This window comes from Macaca nemestrina, chromosome 13, assembly GCF_043159975.1.
Source record: "Macaca nemestrina isolate mMacNem1 chromosome 13, mMacNem.hap1, whole genome shotgun sequence".
NCBI lineage: Eukaryota > Metazoa > Chordata > Mammalia > Primates > Cercopithecidae > Macaca > Macaca nemestrina.
Window position 1 is genome coordinate 71238991 of NC_092137.1, and position 18440 is coordinate 71257430.

Here is an 18440-nt window from a genome sequence, read left to right on the forward strand (position 1 = left end):
TGGTGGCAAGTTTGAGGTTGCCTTTCTCGTCTGGTTCGTGCCTCCCTGACCCTGAGGGAGACAGCTGCACTTGGCTGCTCCCTGAGGTGGCAATCCTCCTTTTAGGTCTTGTATAAAGAGGGAGGGGTGGTTTGATCTTATGGTTAGGGGCTCAGGTTCAGATGCTCCAGGGTGGGCTTGAGGAGGCTGATTAAGGGGAGAGTATGACACCAGCTGTAACAGCACCGTTCCTCCTATTCGTACCCCACAAAACATGTTTGATAAAATCAGTGCCATTTGAGATGGATTCACTTGGGAGTGTTGTGACAAAGTTCTGAGTCTGCTCTCACAATTGGAAATTATGGAACCTGAGCAAAGGAGACTGATCCAGTCACAGTGGGGTCACAAATATTACCCTATCATTTTAGAATGTGAACAGAATTGGAGCTGGGAAGCTTGAGTTGTCCTAAGAGGTCTATAGTTTCTACGACACAGATTTTGATAGGCTCTGCCCAGCAGCCTGGTAGGACCTGGCCTGGGATGGGGAGGGAGGCCACCTCTGAGTGAGCAGTGACACATCCTCCACCCTGGCTCACCTTCTCCCTGAGGCTGACTGTGAACAGGATGGTGCTTGAGAACCTGTGAGATCAGAGCCAGGACTCTTGAGCCAGGAGCCAGATCATACCCTGGAGAGGGAGCGTCAACTGGCACTGGCAGGACCCAGAAAGAGTCAGTCTCCTGGGGTGCCACACTTGGAGGGAGGGACTCAGGGTAACCATCTAGAGCAGGGATTCTCAAGGTAGGTTCCTCAGTCCCTGTGGATCACAAGGAGCCTCCTGGTAGATAGCATGTCCCAAATACAGCTCTTTCCATTATGTTCTCCAGGGGAGTGATGAACTCATCCAGAAGATTCCATCTTTTACTCATGACCAAGTCCACTTCATTTCAACCTATTAATTGAATTATTAAGAATTACCAACTGAGGGCCGGGCATGATGGCTCACACCTGTAATCCCAGCACTTTGGGTGGCCGAGGCAGGCGGATTGCGAGGTCAGGAGATCGAGACTATCCTGGCTAATATGGTGAAACCTCGTCTCCACTAAAAATACAAAAAATTAGCCAGGCATGGTGGCGGGTGCCTGTAGTCCCAGCTACTCGGGAGGCTGAGGCAGGAGAATGGTGTGAGACCGGGAGATGGAGTTTGCAGTGAGCTGAGATTGCACCACTGCACTCCAGCCTCGGCAACAGAGTGAGACTCCATCTCAAAAAGAAAGAAAAGAAAAGAAAAGAGAGAGAGAGAGAGAGAGAGAGAGAGAGAGAGAGAGAAAGAAAGAAAGAAAGAAAGAAAGAAAGAAAGAAAGAAAGAAAGAAAGAAAGAAAAGAAGGAAGGAAGGAAGGAAAGAAAGAAGGAAGGAAGGAAAAGGAAAGAAAAAGAAGGAAAGAAAAAGAAAGAAAGAAAGAAAGAAAGAAAGAAAGAAAGAAAGAAAGAAAGAAAGAAAGAAAGAAAGAAAGAAAGAAAGAAAGAAAGAACCGAGGGAAGGCATAAAGTAAAATGATGGAGCCAGGCGCAGTGGCTCATGCCTGTAATCCCAGCACTTTGGGAGGTCGAGGTGGATGGATCATGAATGAGGCCAGGAGTTCGAGACCAGCCTGGCCAACATAGTGAAACCCCGTCTCTACTAAAAATACAAAAATTAGCTGGGCATGGTGGCACGCATTTGTAGTCCCAGTTACTCGGGAGGCTGAGGCAGGAGAATCACTTGAACCTGGGAGGAGGAGGTTGTCGTGAGCTGAGATGGTGCCACTGCACTCCAGCCTAAGCAACAGAGTGTGTTCACAAAAAAAAAAAAAAAAAAAAAAAATTGACGGTGTTTCAAGAGTTTCTTGGACACTGCCAGTATGACCTTGAGTAAATTACTTAAAATTTGTTACTCCATTTCCTCATCTGTAAAACGGGGATCATAATAATTCCAAATTCATGGAGACATTGGGAAGGTTAAATTGCTTAAAACAGCGGGGTGTGGTGGCTCACAGCTGCAATCCCAGCACTTTGGAAGGCTGAGACAAGAGGATCACTTGAGCCCAGGAGTTCAAAACCACCCTGGGTGAGACCCCATCTCATTTTTTAAAAACAAAGAAAAAAATAAAAATAACATAAGGCTGGGTGCAGTGACTCACGCCTGTAATCCCACCACTTTGGGAGGCTGAGGAGGGCGGATCACTTGAGCCCAGAAGTTACAGACCAGCCTGGGCAACACGGTGAAATCCCCTATGCCCCCGTCTCTACAAAAAATACAAAAATTAGCTGGGCGTTGTGGTGCGCTCCTGTAGTCCCAGCGACTCAGGAGGCTGAAGTAGGAGGATCGATTGAACCCAGGAAGTCGAGACCGCAGTAAGCTGAGATGCGCCACTGCACTCCAGCCTGGGCGAGAGAGTGAGACCCTGTCTCAAAAAATAAATAAACAAAACAAAATTAAATTAAATTAAGTGTCTGGCCCAGAGCAAGTACTGCAGACGTGTCACCCTTTGTTATGGCTGCAACGTCAACAGCCACTGCCCAGTCTGGTCGCGTTGCAAACTCCGACTGCGTGCGCCCCCTGGAGGGTATTGGAATTCCTGCACCTGTGGAGGGTTGCTTTCTTCCCTGGGTTTCTTCACGGCGTCCTTGAGTTGGTAAGCTTCCCATTGCCAATGTTAAGTAATGGAAATTCCTGTTAGTTTAGCTTCGTTATCATGGACATCATTTGTTGGTAGTGATTTTGTAAATCCTACAGGTGTGATGCTGCATATTTCCACAATCTAATTTGTAACAGAAAATGTTCTAATAACTAGATTTCAAGCCATCAGTATGTGTGGGTCAAACATGGATCATCTCCACCCCTGTAGTTAAATGTTACTAAGTTCTTTATCAGGAGTGCATGGGGAACATGGGCTGCTGGGTTTTCAATCTCTCTTCAGTGGGCTCCAAAATATTGGAGGCCCTGTGCGTGGAGGGCATTGGTCAGAGTCCAGGAGTGGCCCTACTGTTCAGGACTAGGTATATGGGGAGTGGCAGAAGCCCCCATCTGGAAAGCATCCCAGCAGCCTGATATGACAGCAGTTGTCCTTGGGCTCCTCCTGGGGACCTCAGCTCCCCAGACTGTCCTCTGCCCCTCATCAGCTAGCCGCCTCCTCATGGACCCCAGGTCTGTGGATAACACTCCTTCATGCATGCACACACACACAACGCATACACACACACACAGCTTAGGACCCGGCTCTGACCTCTCCAGTAAGCCTTACCTGATTGATCACACTCAATTCTAACCCATCATTCCCTATGTACTTGAGGATCCAGCATATTTTTCCCATCTGTTCCTTACTCTGCAAAGGCCCAGAATCCTGGCTGGGTCAGAGTGAGTCCTTTCTTCCCCAGACCACGATGGTATTTGTACTGAGGCCTATTCACATACATTTAGCCACTCATTCGATACAATATCCTGCATTGGGTGGTTAAGGAATCTGGGCCCAGAGAGGGTGAGCAACTTGTTACAGGTCATGCAACCAGATCCAGGCCGGAGGAGCTCCGCGATAGATCACACCACCTTTTATTAAGATGCTTTCTGGTGATCTAACTCCCTAGCTAATGAACTAACCTGGCTCCTTTCATGGTCTCTGCAGATGCCAAGGGGACAATTCGGGAAATTGTCCTGCCTAAGGGCCTGGACCTGGACCGGCCCAAGCGGACACGTACATCCTTCACTGCCGAGCAGCTGTACCGCCTGGAGATGGAGTTCCAGCGCTGCCAGTACGTGGTGGGCCGTGAGCGCACTGAGCTGGCCCGCCAGCTAAACCTCTCCGAGACCCAGGTAAGAGACCAGGGCCAGGCCACTCCACTCTTGTCCTGGCAGCCTGGGAACTCCTGGGGATATGAGGCCCTGTGAACTGCTACAGGGAGACCCAACTTCGGAGGAGTTCAGACAAACACGAGGGAAAGACTTTCAGCTACAGGTAAATGAGAGCGAAAGAGCAAATAAACACACCGTGACCATAGACAGTCAGGAAATGCCAGCGAGGGCCTTCTGGATACATCAGGCACTTTTGGATGGAATATGGAAAAGGTTCAGAGAAACGGGGAGAGCAGCCCTCAGGGCGCAGGGAATGGCTTGAGGGGGTGTTGGCATGTAAGAGGAGTGACGAGAAGGGATGGTGAGGGCTTGGCTGGTTGGAAATAAAGATTCTGGGGAAGATGAAACATTATAAAATTGGGCTGGGGACCTCTTGCTTCTCCATTTCTGGCCCTTTCCCACTCTCCATCACCTTCCCTTCATCTCAGGGTGCCTCAGTCTCTTGTTGGAAAGGAGGGGTCTGCACACCCCCTTCACCTGGGTAGGACTGGCATTTTAACAGAAGTATGCTTAACTCGAAAGAAAAAAACTTTTGTAAATTAAGCACCTACCCTGTATGAATGGAGACCCTTCAAGCTGGTACTAGAGCTACAGAATACTACTACTAATGATAATAATAATACTTAGTACTTAACATGTGTCAGGCACTAAGTGCTTTGCCTATGTTAAGTAACTAATCCCTGCCAAGAAGCAGATGATGTCATTCCCATGTTACAGGTGACAGGAAGTTATGCCCAAGGTCAGAGAACTAATTCGTTCCAGAGCTGGGCTTTGGACAAGCAGTCTCTCGTCTTCATGCTGCCTATAAACGGGCAACCTTCCTTGAGCTTGTCAAAGAATAACTCAGAGACCCTTCTTTCAGCCAGAGCTCTAGTAGTTTGCTTTCATATTTGAGGGAGATCAATCAATACATGCATTGCAAACAATGGCTAAAATAGGATTGAGAAAGTGGAGAGGAAGGGAGGAGGGGAGTGAGGAAGCGCTGGTCTGGAGCAGTGTGCTGGTTTCCTTCCTGGAGTGAGGCAGGAGGCTGTGCTGGAGTGAGGGCTTCCCCTCTGTGCTGTGTGGCTGCTGTCCTCCCCTGTGTCCCTGCCTCAGTGAGGTCAGCTCTCCCTGCTTCCCTCAGTGTAATTCCTCCAGCCCCTCAAATCCCACCAACAGAGTGCTGTGTAGCCCACCCCTGGGGAGGGGATAGTCAGATGCCCGTGGAAGTCCTGGTCCCCTTGAGGGGTGAGCAGGCTCCTCCTGGGGTACACTGAGTGTAAGACAGAGGAAGAGGCAAGAAGGGGCGAGAGGCAGAGGAGGGGCAGACCGGGAGGAGGGGCAGGCTGGGGAAGGACAGCAGCTGCTGTCCTGCAGGGCTGGGTCATCTCCACCTGCACTTGTTTTCCCCCAGCTGCCACTGCAGAGCTCCCAAACAACCCTTCAGGGCCTCTCTCCAGCTGGGCTCAACAGGGGGCTGGGAAGCCTGTCCTGTGTTCAGAGAGGAGGCTGCAGTGGCAGGGCCAGGCCAGAGCTCCTGGGGAAGTCACCGAGGCCCGTATTCCCTACACGGAGCTGCCCTTGGAGGTCAAGCCCAAGCCCCTCCTCTTCCAGGAAGCCTTCTGCAGGTGCCTTGCCCTCTTCCCAAGAGACCTTTCCACATGGCTTGACCTGGAGAGAGAGACACACAGAGAGAGAGAGAGTGTGTGTGTGTGCGCGCATGTGTACGTGTGTGTGTGAGTGTGCGCGTATGTGTACATGTGTGTGGTGTTGGATCTCCACCAGTATTTGCTTCCCAAGGGCAAGAATGTGTTTATAGGCCACGGCCCCTCGTCGCGCTCCGCAAGGAAACCAGAACACAGCTGCTCACACAGCAGGCCCTCAGCGAGTCCTCCGCACTGTTCCCACTGATGACCCTCCTTTCTCTGTCCCCAGTCCTAGGGTTGACAGATAGTAAAAGTCATGGACAGCTGATGCTTATTGAGCACTTCCCATGCACCAGGTCCTGTTCCAAGGGTGTGACATAGTCTAACTAGTTTAGTCCTCACCACAACCTTGTGGGATACATGTGAGATTTTTCTTCCAACACCAAGCGTATGGTATGTTCCAACCACCAGCAGGCAGTGCTCCAATTCTCCAGCGTCACTGAGTATATTCAACAGTTCAATACTGACAGCAATTCCCAGAGCTAGCTCAGACCCTACAAGTTAAGGGCTCAGTCCCACAAGACAGTGCCACAGCAGACTCAAGTTCCAGGAGCCACCTGTGCTTCTGAATGGACTGGCCTAAAACTGGGGGCTCCCACATCACCCTCTTCAGGTTTGACAATTCACTAGAATGACGCACAGAACTCAGGAAACACCTCCCCTACACTTGCTGGTTTGTTATAAATGACACAAGTGAGGAACAGCCAGATGGAAGAGGCAAAGGGCAAGGTAAGGGGGAGGTGCGTGGAGCTCCCATACCGTTTCCAGTGTCCCTGTTCCCACCGCTTCCACGTGTTCACCAACCAGAAGTTCTCCTGGTCTCCTTGTTCAAGACTAAATCCAGGCTGGCCTGGCACAGTGGCTCATGCCTGTAATCCCAGCACTTTGGGAGGCCAAGGAGGGAGGATCGCTCAGGATCCCAGGAGTTCAAGACCAACCTGGGCAGCACAGGGAGACCTCATCTCTAAAACAGTTTTTTGAAACATTTTTTACAGTTTAAACAGTAAACTGCAGGGTGTGGTGGCACACACCTGTAGTACCAGCTACTTGGGAGGCTGAGGCGAGAGGATTGTTTGAGCCCAGGAGGTCAAGGCTACAGTGAGTCATGTTAGCTCCACTGCACTCCAGCCTGGGTGACAGAGCAAGACTCTATCTCAAAAACAAACAAAAAAAGACTATAATCCAATCTCCATTTCCCTCCCCTGCCTAGAAGGAAAAAATGGGGTCGGCTGAAAGTTTCCACCCTCTAATCACAAGTATGGTCTTTCTAGAACCAGCCCCAGTCCTGAAACTACCTAGAGATCCACCCTGAATCACCTCATTAGCATACGACAGTAAGTCTTATTTATTTATTTATTTATTCATTCATTCATTTATTTACTGTAGAGACAGGGTCTTGCTTTGTTTCCTAGGCTGACCTGGAACTCCTGGTCTCAAGTAATCCTTCCTCCTCCGCCTTCCAAAGTGCTGGGATTATAGGTGTGAGCCACCATGCCCAGCCAATAAGAGTATATGGTTTCCACTTTAAAAAAAAGGAAACTGAGGCATAGAAAAGTTAAATAAATAACTTGCTCAAGATTTGCAGCAGGCGCATTCATGAGCTCATTTAACCTTTAGAAGAAGATGGCTTTATGGGTCCTATTATCCCCATTTAAGCAAACTAAGCCTCAGAGAGGTTAACTGACTTGTAGCTAGGATTCTGTGGCATTCTCAGTATGTTCACCCATACTTTTGTTCAAAAATATTATTGAATATCTACTATATAGCGGGTACTCTTCTAGGCACTAGGGCTATAGCTTAGAACAAAACAGACCAGGCACCTGCCCTTGTGCAGTTAAGATCCATGGAGACAAAGACAAACTGGATTTCCAAGAGTGATAAGTGTTATGAGGGAGCTCAAATGGGGTCATAGGAGAGAGACTAGAAGGAAGTGTTTTATTGAGGTGTTCAGGGAAGGCCTCTTTGAGAAGATGACATTGAGCTTAGGCCTGAGTGAGAAGGAAGAGACAGCCAGATGAGGAGCCAGGACATGTCAAGGCAGAGGGTAACTATGAAGACCTGAGGGGCAGGAACTGGCATAGAATGCTCTAGAAGTGTCAGAAGGCCAGAGTGGCTGGAGCTACAGGGTAATTGAGTAAGTAGGTAGGGGAGGATCATGCGGGGCTTAGAGATCATGATAACACATTGAAGAGAAAGTGACAGGAGATGATTGGCATTTTACAGAAGTTGCTCTGGCTGCCACCCAGGGAAGGGACCACAGGGGTCAGTAGGGACTACTGACATGGACCTTGAACAGAGCGGTGGTGGAGAAGAGAAGCGCACTGACGTGAGAGGTACTCTAATTTAGCGCTGGAACCTGTTAGGACTTGCTCATGGATTACACGCACAGGGTGAGGGAAAGGAAGTGGTTTGGGTAAAACAATTGGGAGAATGGTGACACCATTTAACGAGTTGAGAAAGTAGGGGAGAAGCAAGATGGTGGGAGCGTAATCAAGAATATTGTTTTGGATTAGTTAAGTTTGAGATCCCAGCAGAGATGTCAGGAAGGCATGTCAGATTTTGGGGGAGGACTGGTTTTTCTCTGATTTAAGTTAAGTTATCTGAGAGTCTCTGTCAGAGCTCTTTTGGGGGAAAAGATAAGAAATTCCTTCAGGTGCCCTCAGATAATGGGTGGTCTCCCCAGGGATAAAAACAGAAGCCATAGCCTTGTGGAAATTCAATAACAGGAACCACGGTGTAGCCAGGAATTGGAAGAGACTGAAAGCCAAAGGTTCTTTTGGGCCCAACAGATTCAGCACCAGCTACTCACAGACCTTCCTCCCAGTGCTCTGCTGAATATGCGCTCCAACTGCTCTCCAAAATACCTGCTTCTCTCTCTGTTTCTCCTCTCCTCCTCTCCTCTCTTCTCTCTTCTTCTCTCTTCTCTTCTCTCTTTTTTCTCTTCTCTTCCTTCTGCCAAACAGCATCTCTACCTTCTTCCCTGGATACTCAGAGGACCCAGGCATGGTTCCAATTCAGGCAGAGAAAACACAGAGCTTGCTCAGGGCCCATTTCCATGGCTAGTCTCTTTTTATAATCTAGCATGCCCAATTCAGTTGAGTTGTCTGCAGATTTAAATCAGAAGCCCACTTACAGGATTGGGCAGGCAGAATGGGGAAGCCCTTTCCTTGGCTCCCCACCACCCACAGGGCTCTGCAGGATAAAGAGTCCACCACAGTAGGAACAGTGAGCAAGACACAGTGCAGCTGACCTCCGTCCCAGCCTTGCCCAGACTCCATGGCTGTGAAATAGAGGCTGTGCATGGCTGCCCTGGAGAGCAGGGGCAGCCTCAGAGGAATCTCTCTCTTGAGACTACAAAAGAACCCTCTGCCCACCTTTATCAGCCCAACAGTAGCATGCACTCAAAGCTCTTCTCATGTTGGAGAACAGGGACAGCCCCATTTAGTCCAGTTCTCCTTAATTTTAGAAACATTCTGATACACCTTGTCACCATGCTTTGTTTAAAAAAGAAAGTTTGGTGTTTGATTAAAGCAGCATTTCTCAAGGTATGCTCTGGAGACCAGCTGTACGTACAGCTCCCCTGGGGTAAAATACAGATGCCTGTGCCACCCTCAGCCCAGAGGTTCCCAGTCAGATTTCTAGGGAAGACCCCACAACCTATATACTTTTCATTCCAGGTGCACAGTGATGTCTGAGAATCACTGGCTTACGAAAAAGTGAGCAAATTTGACCAGATGTGATCACCATGTTGCTTAAAAGACTTTATCATCGGCTGGGCACGGTGGCTCACGCCTACAATCCCAGCACTTTGCGAGGCCGAGGCAGGCGGATCACAAGGTCAGGAGACTGAGACCATCCTGGCTAATACGGTGAAACCCCATCCTACTAAAATTACAAAAAATTAGCCAGGCGTGGTGGCAGGCGCCTGTAGTCCCAGCTACTTGAGAGGCTGAGGCAGGAGAATGGCGTGAACCCGGGAGGCGGAGCTTGCAGTGAGCCGAGATTGTGCCGCTGCACTCCAGCCTGGGCGACAGAGTAAACCCCATCTCAAAAAAAAAAAAAGATTTCATCATCTGCCAGGCACTTTACTAAGTCCATGATTATTAGCCTACGGAGTCATTACAACAAAACTATGAGGAAGAGTTATGAACCCTGTTTTACTGATGGGGAAACTGAGGCACCAAGAAGTTAAGTAACTTGTCCTAAGTCATCTAGCTAGTAAGGGAACCAGAGTTGAATTAGGGGCTGTCTGACCTCTGATTCTCCACTATATTGTCTGCTACTTCAACCAAAACACTTACCATACCATAACACTTACTGCTTGCCCATGACCCACCCTGCTAGTGCCTGACAGCCAAGAGGGTCAAAATGGAGTTTTATTTATCTTTGTTTTTTCAGCACCTGGCAATGCCTGGCTTGCATCAAATGCTTGATATTTCTGTGTTGCTGAATGAATGACCGGAGTACCAGGGTCCGAGCAGGACATAAGAGGATGTGGCTGCAGAGGAAGGGAAGGTGAGAGGCTGGCTCAGGACTCCCCTCCTGCAGCTGGCCTGGAGGACGTTCTTAGGGCCAGGAGCCCAGGAGTCAGGCGGAGAACAAACTGCCAAGTCCCAGTATGCCCCCGGGATGCCCACTTAGCTTGGATAAGAGCTGGTCCAGCCCTTCAGCATTGTCCTCAGCCTCATGCTTGATGCCTGTGCCCCAGATGGCTTCTTCCAGAACAGCAGAATAGATTGTACCTTTCCAGTGCAGATTACAAAAACCAGGCCATCCTAGATACACAGATACCGCTCACCTCAGATTAAGTATGGGCCCATGGTCACAGGAAACAGTCTTTAAAAGAAGAATGCCATTTCCAGATCAACAATGAATCTTGGAATTTAATACTGACCATGATCCCAAAGAAGCTGGTGGGTAATCTCCTGGAAAATTCCTCTGTAGTCCTGGCAGCCAAGTGGAAACCATGCCCATCCCCTGGTGCGCAGCTGTGGGTCACAGTGTGGCCTAGCAAGACATCAGGGAGCGGGGCGGGGCCATGGGTCACAGTGTGGCCCAGCAAGAGATCGGGAGGCGGGCAGGGCAGGCACCAAGCACTCACTGAGTCCCAGGGAGTCAAGATGACAGCCTCCAGGAGGTCACACAGGGCCCTGAGAAGACAGAGGAGGGAGACAGCCCAGAAGGTGCACTGAGCAGGTGAGGGGAGAGGCGTGCTGGCCTCGCCGCCCTGTGAAGTTGGCTAGGAATGGTTTCCCAGAAGCGGAAAAGGACGGATCACTTTGGATTTAACCTTGAGAAGAGGATGACCCGGAGGTGGAAATGAAGGCCTCCTGGGGGAGGAGGGACACATTCAGAGGGTTCTGAGCCTGTCTGTTCTTCAGAGAGACAGAGAGACAACATTTGCAGGACCTTATGAACCTACCTGTTACGGCCTGATGGGCCTGATGGGATTGATGGTGGGAAGTAGAGAGTTGAGCCTTCTTACTCCTGCTCTTGAAGTTTGCAATGCTGGGAAGCACATTAGAATCACCCACAGAGCTTTAGAAGAATACTCAGGCCTCAGCCCCATTCCCTAGAGATTCTGATTTAATATGGGTGTGGAATGAGGCCTGGACATTGTCCCAGAAAATTCCAATGTGCGGCCAAGTTTGAGAATTCCTGACCTAGCCCATATGTGGCCAAGAAACAAGCACCCCTGGTCCCAGCCCCTGCTCCCAGCCCCTGCTCCATCTGCCTCTGACTTCTCCTCTCCTAGAGTCCAGGCTCACCTTCTCAGGAGATGCCCAAACCCATCACCAGCTCACACCCACCTCTCCTTGCTACACTCAGAGCTGCAGGAAGATGGGATATGTGGGATAGCACCTTGCAAATGCCTGGTCATTCATCTGTCACACCCCGTTACTGCCACTCCCTGAGTACGAATTGCCCTCTGTTTGTCGGTAATGAGTTAGTGCCACTCCCCCACTAGACCTTCAGCTTCCCAAGGACCAGAATCATGACATCTGTGTCTCCTCTCCCTCTAGTTCAGAAACAGAGCTAGAAACAAAGAAAGCAAGCGATAAATAACTACCCACATTTCCCGTGGGCCAGGCATGATGCTAAGCCCCCTCAATGGGTTTTCTTCTTTCATCTCTGCAATAGCCAAGTATTATTGTCCCCATGTTAAAGATGAGACACTGAGGCTCAGGGGTTCCTGGAGGTGGTGCCTGGCTTCATGTCCTAGGATGGGGAGGTGCTGGCTTGGCTAAGAGGTCAGGAAGCTTCCCAGCAGGGACAGGGAATGCAGCAGTGTGCAGCACTATGGTCCTTGAGGATCTGGTGGGACTGCTTCCCTCAGCAGTCAGATTCCAGAGGTGACAAATAGGAAAGGATTTTCTTCTTTCCAGTCACTGCCTTTAGCTAGGTTTGGCTGAATCTCCCTTGACCATCCCTTACTGGTATCTTCTTCAAATGTCCCCTCTTCAGGGAGGCTGCATGTGTCATTCCATTAACAAAATAGTCACCCCCGCTCCTTCCTGTCCGCTATCCTGCCACCTTTCTTTAAAGCAGTGCCCCCCAGAGTATGACCCTTGGGCCACTGCCAGCCCATAAACTGTTACCTGTCTATGACACGGTAAGTACAGAAATAGACAATAGGTATTTAGAAAAGGCCTGGTGCAGTGGCTCATGCCTGTAATACCAGCACTTTAGGAGGCTGAGGTGGGCAGATCATGAGGTCAGGAGTTCAAGACCAGCCTGGCCAACATGGTGAAACCCTGTCTCTACTAAAAATACAAAAATTAGCTGGGTGTGATGGCACACGCCTATAATCCCAGCTACTCAGGAGGCTGAGGCAGGAGAATCACTTGAACCCCAGAGGTGGAGGTTGCAGTGAGCCGAGATCGTGCCACTGCACTCCAGCCTGGGCTACAGAGTGAGACTCCATCTCAAAAAAAAAAAAAAATGTATATAGTAATCTTTCCAGTAATTCATTTTAATTGTATTTTTTTAAAGTATTGGTCCTCAACAAAATTGGACACTTAATAAATGGTCCTCACCTCAAATAATTTGAGAAACACGGCTCAAAGTCCTTGTTGCCAATTGACAGATAGGCTTGTTTGTGTTTGTTGTTCATCCTCTGCCTCCCCAACTCCACTGCCCACTCCACATGGCAAGGATTCACTTGGCTTTGTTCACTGCTGATTCCCTGGGCCTCAGCGTATAACTGATGAGTGAATGAACACATAAAGGAAGCAATCAACCTCAAGTAGATCCCATAACTTTCTGGTCATTTTTGGTTATTGAATCTGTGTCCGCCAGGTGCGGTGGTGTGCACCTATAGTCCCAGAACTTGGGAGGCTGAGGCAAGAGGATCGCTTGAGGCCAGGATTTTGAGGCTGCAGTGAGCTCTCATCACACCAGTGCTCTCCAGCCTGGGCAGAAAACCAACACTTTGTCTCTAAAAACAAAAATAAAGAAAGAAACTCAATCCAATGTCCTTCAAAACACCAAGCTCACATCTAGTTTAAATCTCATCTTCTCCTGAAGCCCCACACTGCTTCCCCACTCAGAACAGCCTTGACTCACTGCTTGCCAGCAAGGTTTGAGGTCTGAGGAAAGCACATCTCACATAGGAGCATGAACACGCAATCATCCTGCTGAAGAACTATGAAAGGACCGCTGCCCACTCTGCCTCCTCCCAGTGCAGCCTCTGGAGGGGATTGTGATCTGTCTCAGTCACTTGCTCCCTCTTCCCCCAACAGCCACCTCCTCCAGGATCAGAGGGTAGAGGGTGGCTTTAAGGAGGCGGAGATATTTTTAAAAGACTGGACATCTGGTGTGAGGAGGGGAGGCACCCAGGCCTCACTTTCTGAAGGCCTTTGCTGGAGGGCCAGTCACTCCTAGGAGGTGGTGATGTCTGGCATGGCCAAGGTGGCCTAGTCTGCCTTGGTTCTGCCTGTCTTCTTAACCTGGGCAACCCTCTGGCTCCAGCCTCCTCCTCCACCCATTTCTTGGCACCTTCTCAAAACCTTCCTTACAGGAAGGGACCAGCAAGGTCTTCCTGACCTTTTCTTATTGGGCCCTCCCCTCCACGGTTCTCAACCTCCCTCCTGGTACACCTGCCCCAGCTCCAGGTGAGGAGCAGGGTTGGCCTCTGTGTTCCCAGGGAAACAACTCTGGGTCCTCCCATGGTGGCCCCCATGACATGGGCCTGTAGGTGCTGTGGCCTGATGAGTTTCTGGACTGGGGCATGAATGCCAGTCTCTCCTAGTGCCTACAAGTGATTCTTTTGGGCCCTCCCCCAACTTGTGTCTGTGGGGCAGCACACCCTTCCTCCCATGAGGTTCTGTGGCCCCCAGGGGACTGAGCCTGAGCTTCCTGCCCAGTTCCCTTTCCTCACGTAGACTAGGAAGGGGGTTGGAGCACTGGGTGCTGAGTGGTAGGGGCAGGGCCAGTTCTGCCTCCTCTCAGAGGCCCTGAAAAAGACCTCTTCCATGATGCTGGTGACTCTCTTCAGACTGTGGCACCACAGTGTCCTCAGCTTTATGTGGCCAACAGAAGTCCCCCTCAACAACCTGCCACATCCAGTCACACTTGGTGTCACGTTGAGAAACTTGGCCTTTATAGGTGATGGGGCGGGAGGGTGCTGCTAAAAACTTCAAACCGGGCAACGGTCAGATCAGGTTAGAAAGAGCTCCCTCCAAAGGCAGCAGCAGCCAGCATGGAGGCAGAGGCCTCACCGTCCTCAGACAGGAATCTGGCCCCTCCTCTGGCCGTGCCCCCCCACTACGTGATAAGGACTCTGCAAAGCCAAGGGGTCTAGCCTGCCAGAAGCCTGTGCCCACCTTCGAGACCACCCATCCCTGCCACCAAAGTGTCCAGTTTCAGAATTCCCTGCCAAATGGCCCTGAGCCCACATCCAGCACCTGTCTGGGCCTCTCCAGGGTCAGTCCTCCCAAGGGCAGACCACAGACATTATTCAGCACCCCAGGCCCAAGAAGCAGCCAATGCGGGGTTATTTGCAGAGTGTGAACAGGCTGGGGCAGCCACACACGTGTGGGTCAGAGCCAGGGTGGGCCATGAGCCAGAGGCTTCCATTTTTTCTCTTGCCCCAAGCCCTCTAAATGTTACAGTTTAGACCTGGGGCAGAGACACCTTTAAAACACCAGTTTCTTCACCTTGGAACCACCTGGTGAGCTTTAAAAACTAGTAGAGTCTGGGTCCCAGGCTCCCCTGTTCTGAGTTTATTGGTCCAAGGTGAGAAGTGAACTAGGGTCTTAAAGCTCCCCAGGTTCTCATGGGCAGCCAGGGTCGAGAGGTGCTTCTGTAGAGACAGTGCCATGGTCCAGGTCAGAGAGAACAAAGGAAGAGAGGAGGGTCTGCTCTAGGGAGCGGGGAGAGGGGCTCCTGCATAGGTGAGTGGAGGCGGCCATGATGGAAGAGGGAACATGCGAAGCCTCTGTTTGGAGGACAGAGCTGCACATGTGGGGTTTGGGGTGTTTTTTGAGATATCCATGGGGAGATGTCTAGCAGGCAGGTGGATACGTGGCCTGGATCTCAGTTCAGACTCCTGGGCCTGAGGTAGAGTTGGAATTACCAGCACATAAATGGTGGCTGAGGCCATGAACTTGACTTTGAGCCAAGGGCATATGGGCCAAGAGGAGAACATCAGTTGTACCCCCAAACTCTGTCTGTCAATCCATTCCTCCATCCTAGGCCAGAGTCAGTTTAGCAGTAGAGGGGCCTCCATAATTTGGGGGACCAGAGTCCCTAATCAGTTGGTCTAGAGCAGGCTGGTTGTGGGGAGACCCTAACAACAATCTGCTCTTCTTTCCCTCCTGCTCCACCCTCACACCCTGCCCCACCCCCACACCCTGCCCCACCCCATCCACCATCTGCCCCACCCATGCCCTTCCTCTCTCCACCCTCACACCCTGCCCCACCCCATCCACCACCTGCCCCATCCATGCCCTTCTTCGCTCCACCCTCACACCCTGCCCCACCCCATCCACCACCTGCCCTACCCATGCCCTTCCTCTCCTCTCCTCCTCCCGCCTGCCCCCACTTTGCTTTGCCTGTCCCATCTCCCTCCTTGACAACCCCTCCCCCACCCCAAGGTGAAGGTCTGGTTCCAGAACCGCCGCACCAAGCAGAAGAAAGACCAGAGCAGAGACCTGGAGAAGCGGGCGTCCTCCTCAGCCTCCGAGGCCTTTGCTACCTCCAACATTCTGCGGCTGCTGGAGCAGGGCCGGCTGCTCTCTGTGCCCAGGGCCCCCAGCCTCCTGGCGCTGACCCCTAGCCTGCCAGGCCTACCTGCCAGCCACAGGGGCACCTCCTTAGGTGACCCCAGGAACTCCTCTCCACGCCTCAACCCGCTGCCCTCGGCCTCGGCTTCCCCCCCGCTGCCGCCCCCTCTGCCAGCTGTCTGCTTTTCCTCAGCCCCACTGCTGGACCTGCCTGCTGGCTACGAACTGGGTTCCTCGGCCTTCGAGCCATACAGCTGGCTAGAACGGAAAGTGGGCAGCGCCGGCAGCGGCAAGAAAGCTAACACTTAAGACTCCTACCCTGTGACACTGAGTCCTGAGCACAGCACCTTCCCAGCCTCCTGTGCCCCAGCGGACTGCACTGAGCAGGCCCCGGAGAGGAGGGGCAGCAGCCTCGCACTCCTCCCCACCTGCCCCCCAGCTCAGAGACTCAAGACCAAACGGCCTTGGTCCCGCAGCTTGTGTGCGTGAGTGGTGTGCGTGTGTGTGTCTCTCACTGAAATAAAAGGAAAACAATGACAAGAAGGGAAACAGCGCCCACAGCACAACTACTTACCCCTCAATCCCTTTTATCCCTCTTGTCACTGGAAGGGAAAATGGGCTTAGAGTCAGAGGGACCTCAGATGGGAGGGGGCAGAAACTGGGATTCTGGGGGTCAGGGCACTCACATGTGTGGGTCAGCAGGCACCTGACTCCCACTCAATAGAGGCCCATGGCACCAACACGAATTCTTTGGTTAAATGTTGCCCTTTACAAACTCTCTTTCAAACATAAAAAATACTTGAGAGAGGGAAACATTGTCACGTTGAAGAGGATGAATGATGAAAGGTGAGACCAGGTCGAGGGAGAGGGAGAGAGGGCATCAAAGGTAAACGCAAGCAAGAGTCCAGGTGTTCAGAGTGGGCCTACCCATCACAGACTGCAACATGAAACCCTTTAGAATATATATACACACAGCCTGGCCAACACAGTGAAACCCCATCTCCACAAAAAATACAAATCTAGCTGGGCGTGGTGGCAGGCACCTACAATCTCAGCCACTCAAGAGGCTGAGGCAGGAGAATCACTTGAACGCAGGAGGTGGAGGCTGCAGTGAGCTGAAATCATGCCTCTGCACTCCAGCCTGACAACAGAGGGAGACTCTGTCTCAAAATATATATATATAATGTATATATTTTATATTGCTCAAACAATATAAAATTTTTAAAAGTTAAATAAGAGTCTTGCTCAAGACCCTTTTATTTAACTTTTTATTTTGTAGTAATTGTAGATTTACAGGAAGCTGCAGAGATAGGACAGAGAAGTTCCCTCCATTGGCAGGAACTCAATCGTATGAGACAGATAAGCTTCATCTTCCCTATCGTACAATATCAAAACCAGGAAATTGACATTGGTACCATGTGTGTGCATAGTGCCATGTCATTTTATAGATTCGTGGACTCACCACTGCAATCCAGATGCAGACCTGTTCCATCACCACAAAGATCTTCCTCGTGCTGCTCCTTGGGGGTCACACCCACCCCCGCCCTCCACAGGAGAGTTCTTTGAAAGGATGGGCATTACGAGACAGGAAGCAGAGACCTGAAATGGGTCCTCAGGCGGGAGGATGCGGGGTCAGATTTTGACTCTGTGAACAGAAATAACAAGCACAGTCTCCTCCAGTCTGCTCTGAAAAACATAGTAGCCACTGCTTTGGTTTCAAATTGGCTGTCCTGAGTCACCTGGAGTGGGTGCTTGGGGACAGTGATCCCTAGACAAACATACTTCTGCCCTACCCTCTGCTCAGTGGTATGGTTTGGGGAGGAGCTTAGAAATGCAGAAATCCTGAGTCTAGAATGAGGCATGGGGGTGACCGGAAGACCTTGGGTTGGGCAGGTCCAGCTACCACCCAGGGTCCACCCTGCCTTGCCCAGTGGACCTGTACCACACTCCACTCACCAGGAGAAACCACAACTCTTAGTTTCATGACACAAAGAGAGATCTTGGGAAGGAGTGGTGAGGTCTTGGGTGGAACCCAGGCCAGGCTGTGCACATAGCTTGATTTATAACTCCAGGTATTTAGTTATACGATACAGGGACCTCTATTTTACTTTCTGACCTGGACTGGAAAGGTCAGGGCAGGCCTGCTGTACAGAACTCTGGAGGTGAATGTGAGAAGATGAGACCTGGTTCTACGATCAGATGGAGAGAGACCAGCCCTCGTTCTCAAGATCTCTCAATAAAATGAGACAGACAGGCTTCAGGAGACCCAGGTCTGTGGGTGGAGACACAGGCTCAGCTTTTGGGGGCTCACAGCCCAGTGGCAGGGACAAGAGAGGCCTCTCCTAAAGGGCATGACTTAGGAAAGAGGCTAGATGTTTAGTAAATCTTGGCTGCTAGAGAATCCAGAGAAGGCTTCATGTAGGAGGCAGAACTGAGGCTGACCAGGAAATAATTCTCTACAGATGTTCAAAAAGATGACGATGGAATTGTGCGGGGAAGAAGTATCCAGGTATAGTCAGGGCAAGGAGTGCAGGGTGAGGTCAGGTTGCGAGAACAGTGAAGAGAGGACAGCCTGCCAGAAGTTGGGTGTGGAGAGACCAGAAAGAGCTGTGCTGAGGGACGAGTGTGGGAATGTTGACAGCACCTGAAGGTCCAGGGG

The 18440-nt window shown here is 50.8% G+C and overlaps 1 protein-coding gene, 1 long non-coding RNA gene and 1 pseudogene across 2 annotated transcripts in view; 1 reads left to right on the forward strand and 2 right to left on the reverse strand.

Moving 5' to 3' along the window:
- The window catches only part of LOC105465231 (ventral anterior homeobox 2), a 33919-nt gene extending 17026 nt beyond the window's left edge, over positions 1–16893 (forward strand). Inside the window, exons 2-3 of the mRNA XM_011713520.2 lie at positions 3641–3828; positions 15653–16893. Coding sequence (XP_011711822.2) covers positions 3641–3828; positions 15653–16090 — 626 coding nt within the window. The 3' untranslated portion in view covers positions 16091–16893. The remainder of the gene's footprint in view (positions 1–3640; positions 3829–15652) is intronic.
- LOC139357890 (uncharacterized) lies at positions 10193–11765 on the reverse strand. The gene is made up of 4 exons (XR_011611893.1): positions 11630–11765; positions 10978–11063; positions 10450–10562; positions 10193–10330 (listed from the first exon to the last, which is right to left on the reverse strand). It is a non-coding gene; the product is annotated as an uncharacterized lncRNA (long non-coding RNA).
- On the reverse strand, positions 13100–13212 carry LOC112423751 (small nucleolar RNA U13; annotated as a pseudogene).
- Positions 16894–18440: the final 1547 nt, after the last annotated feature.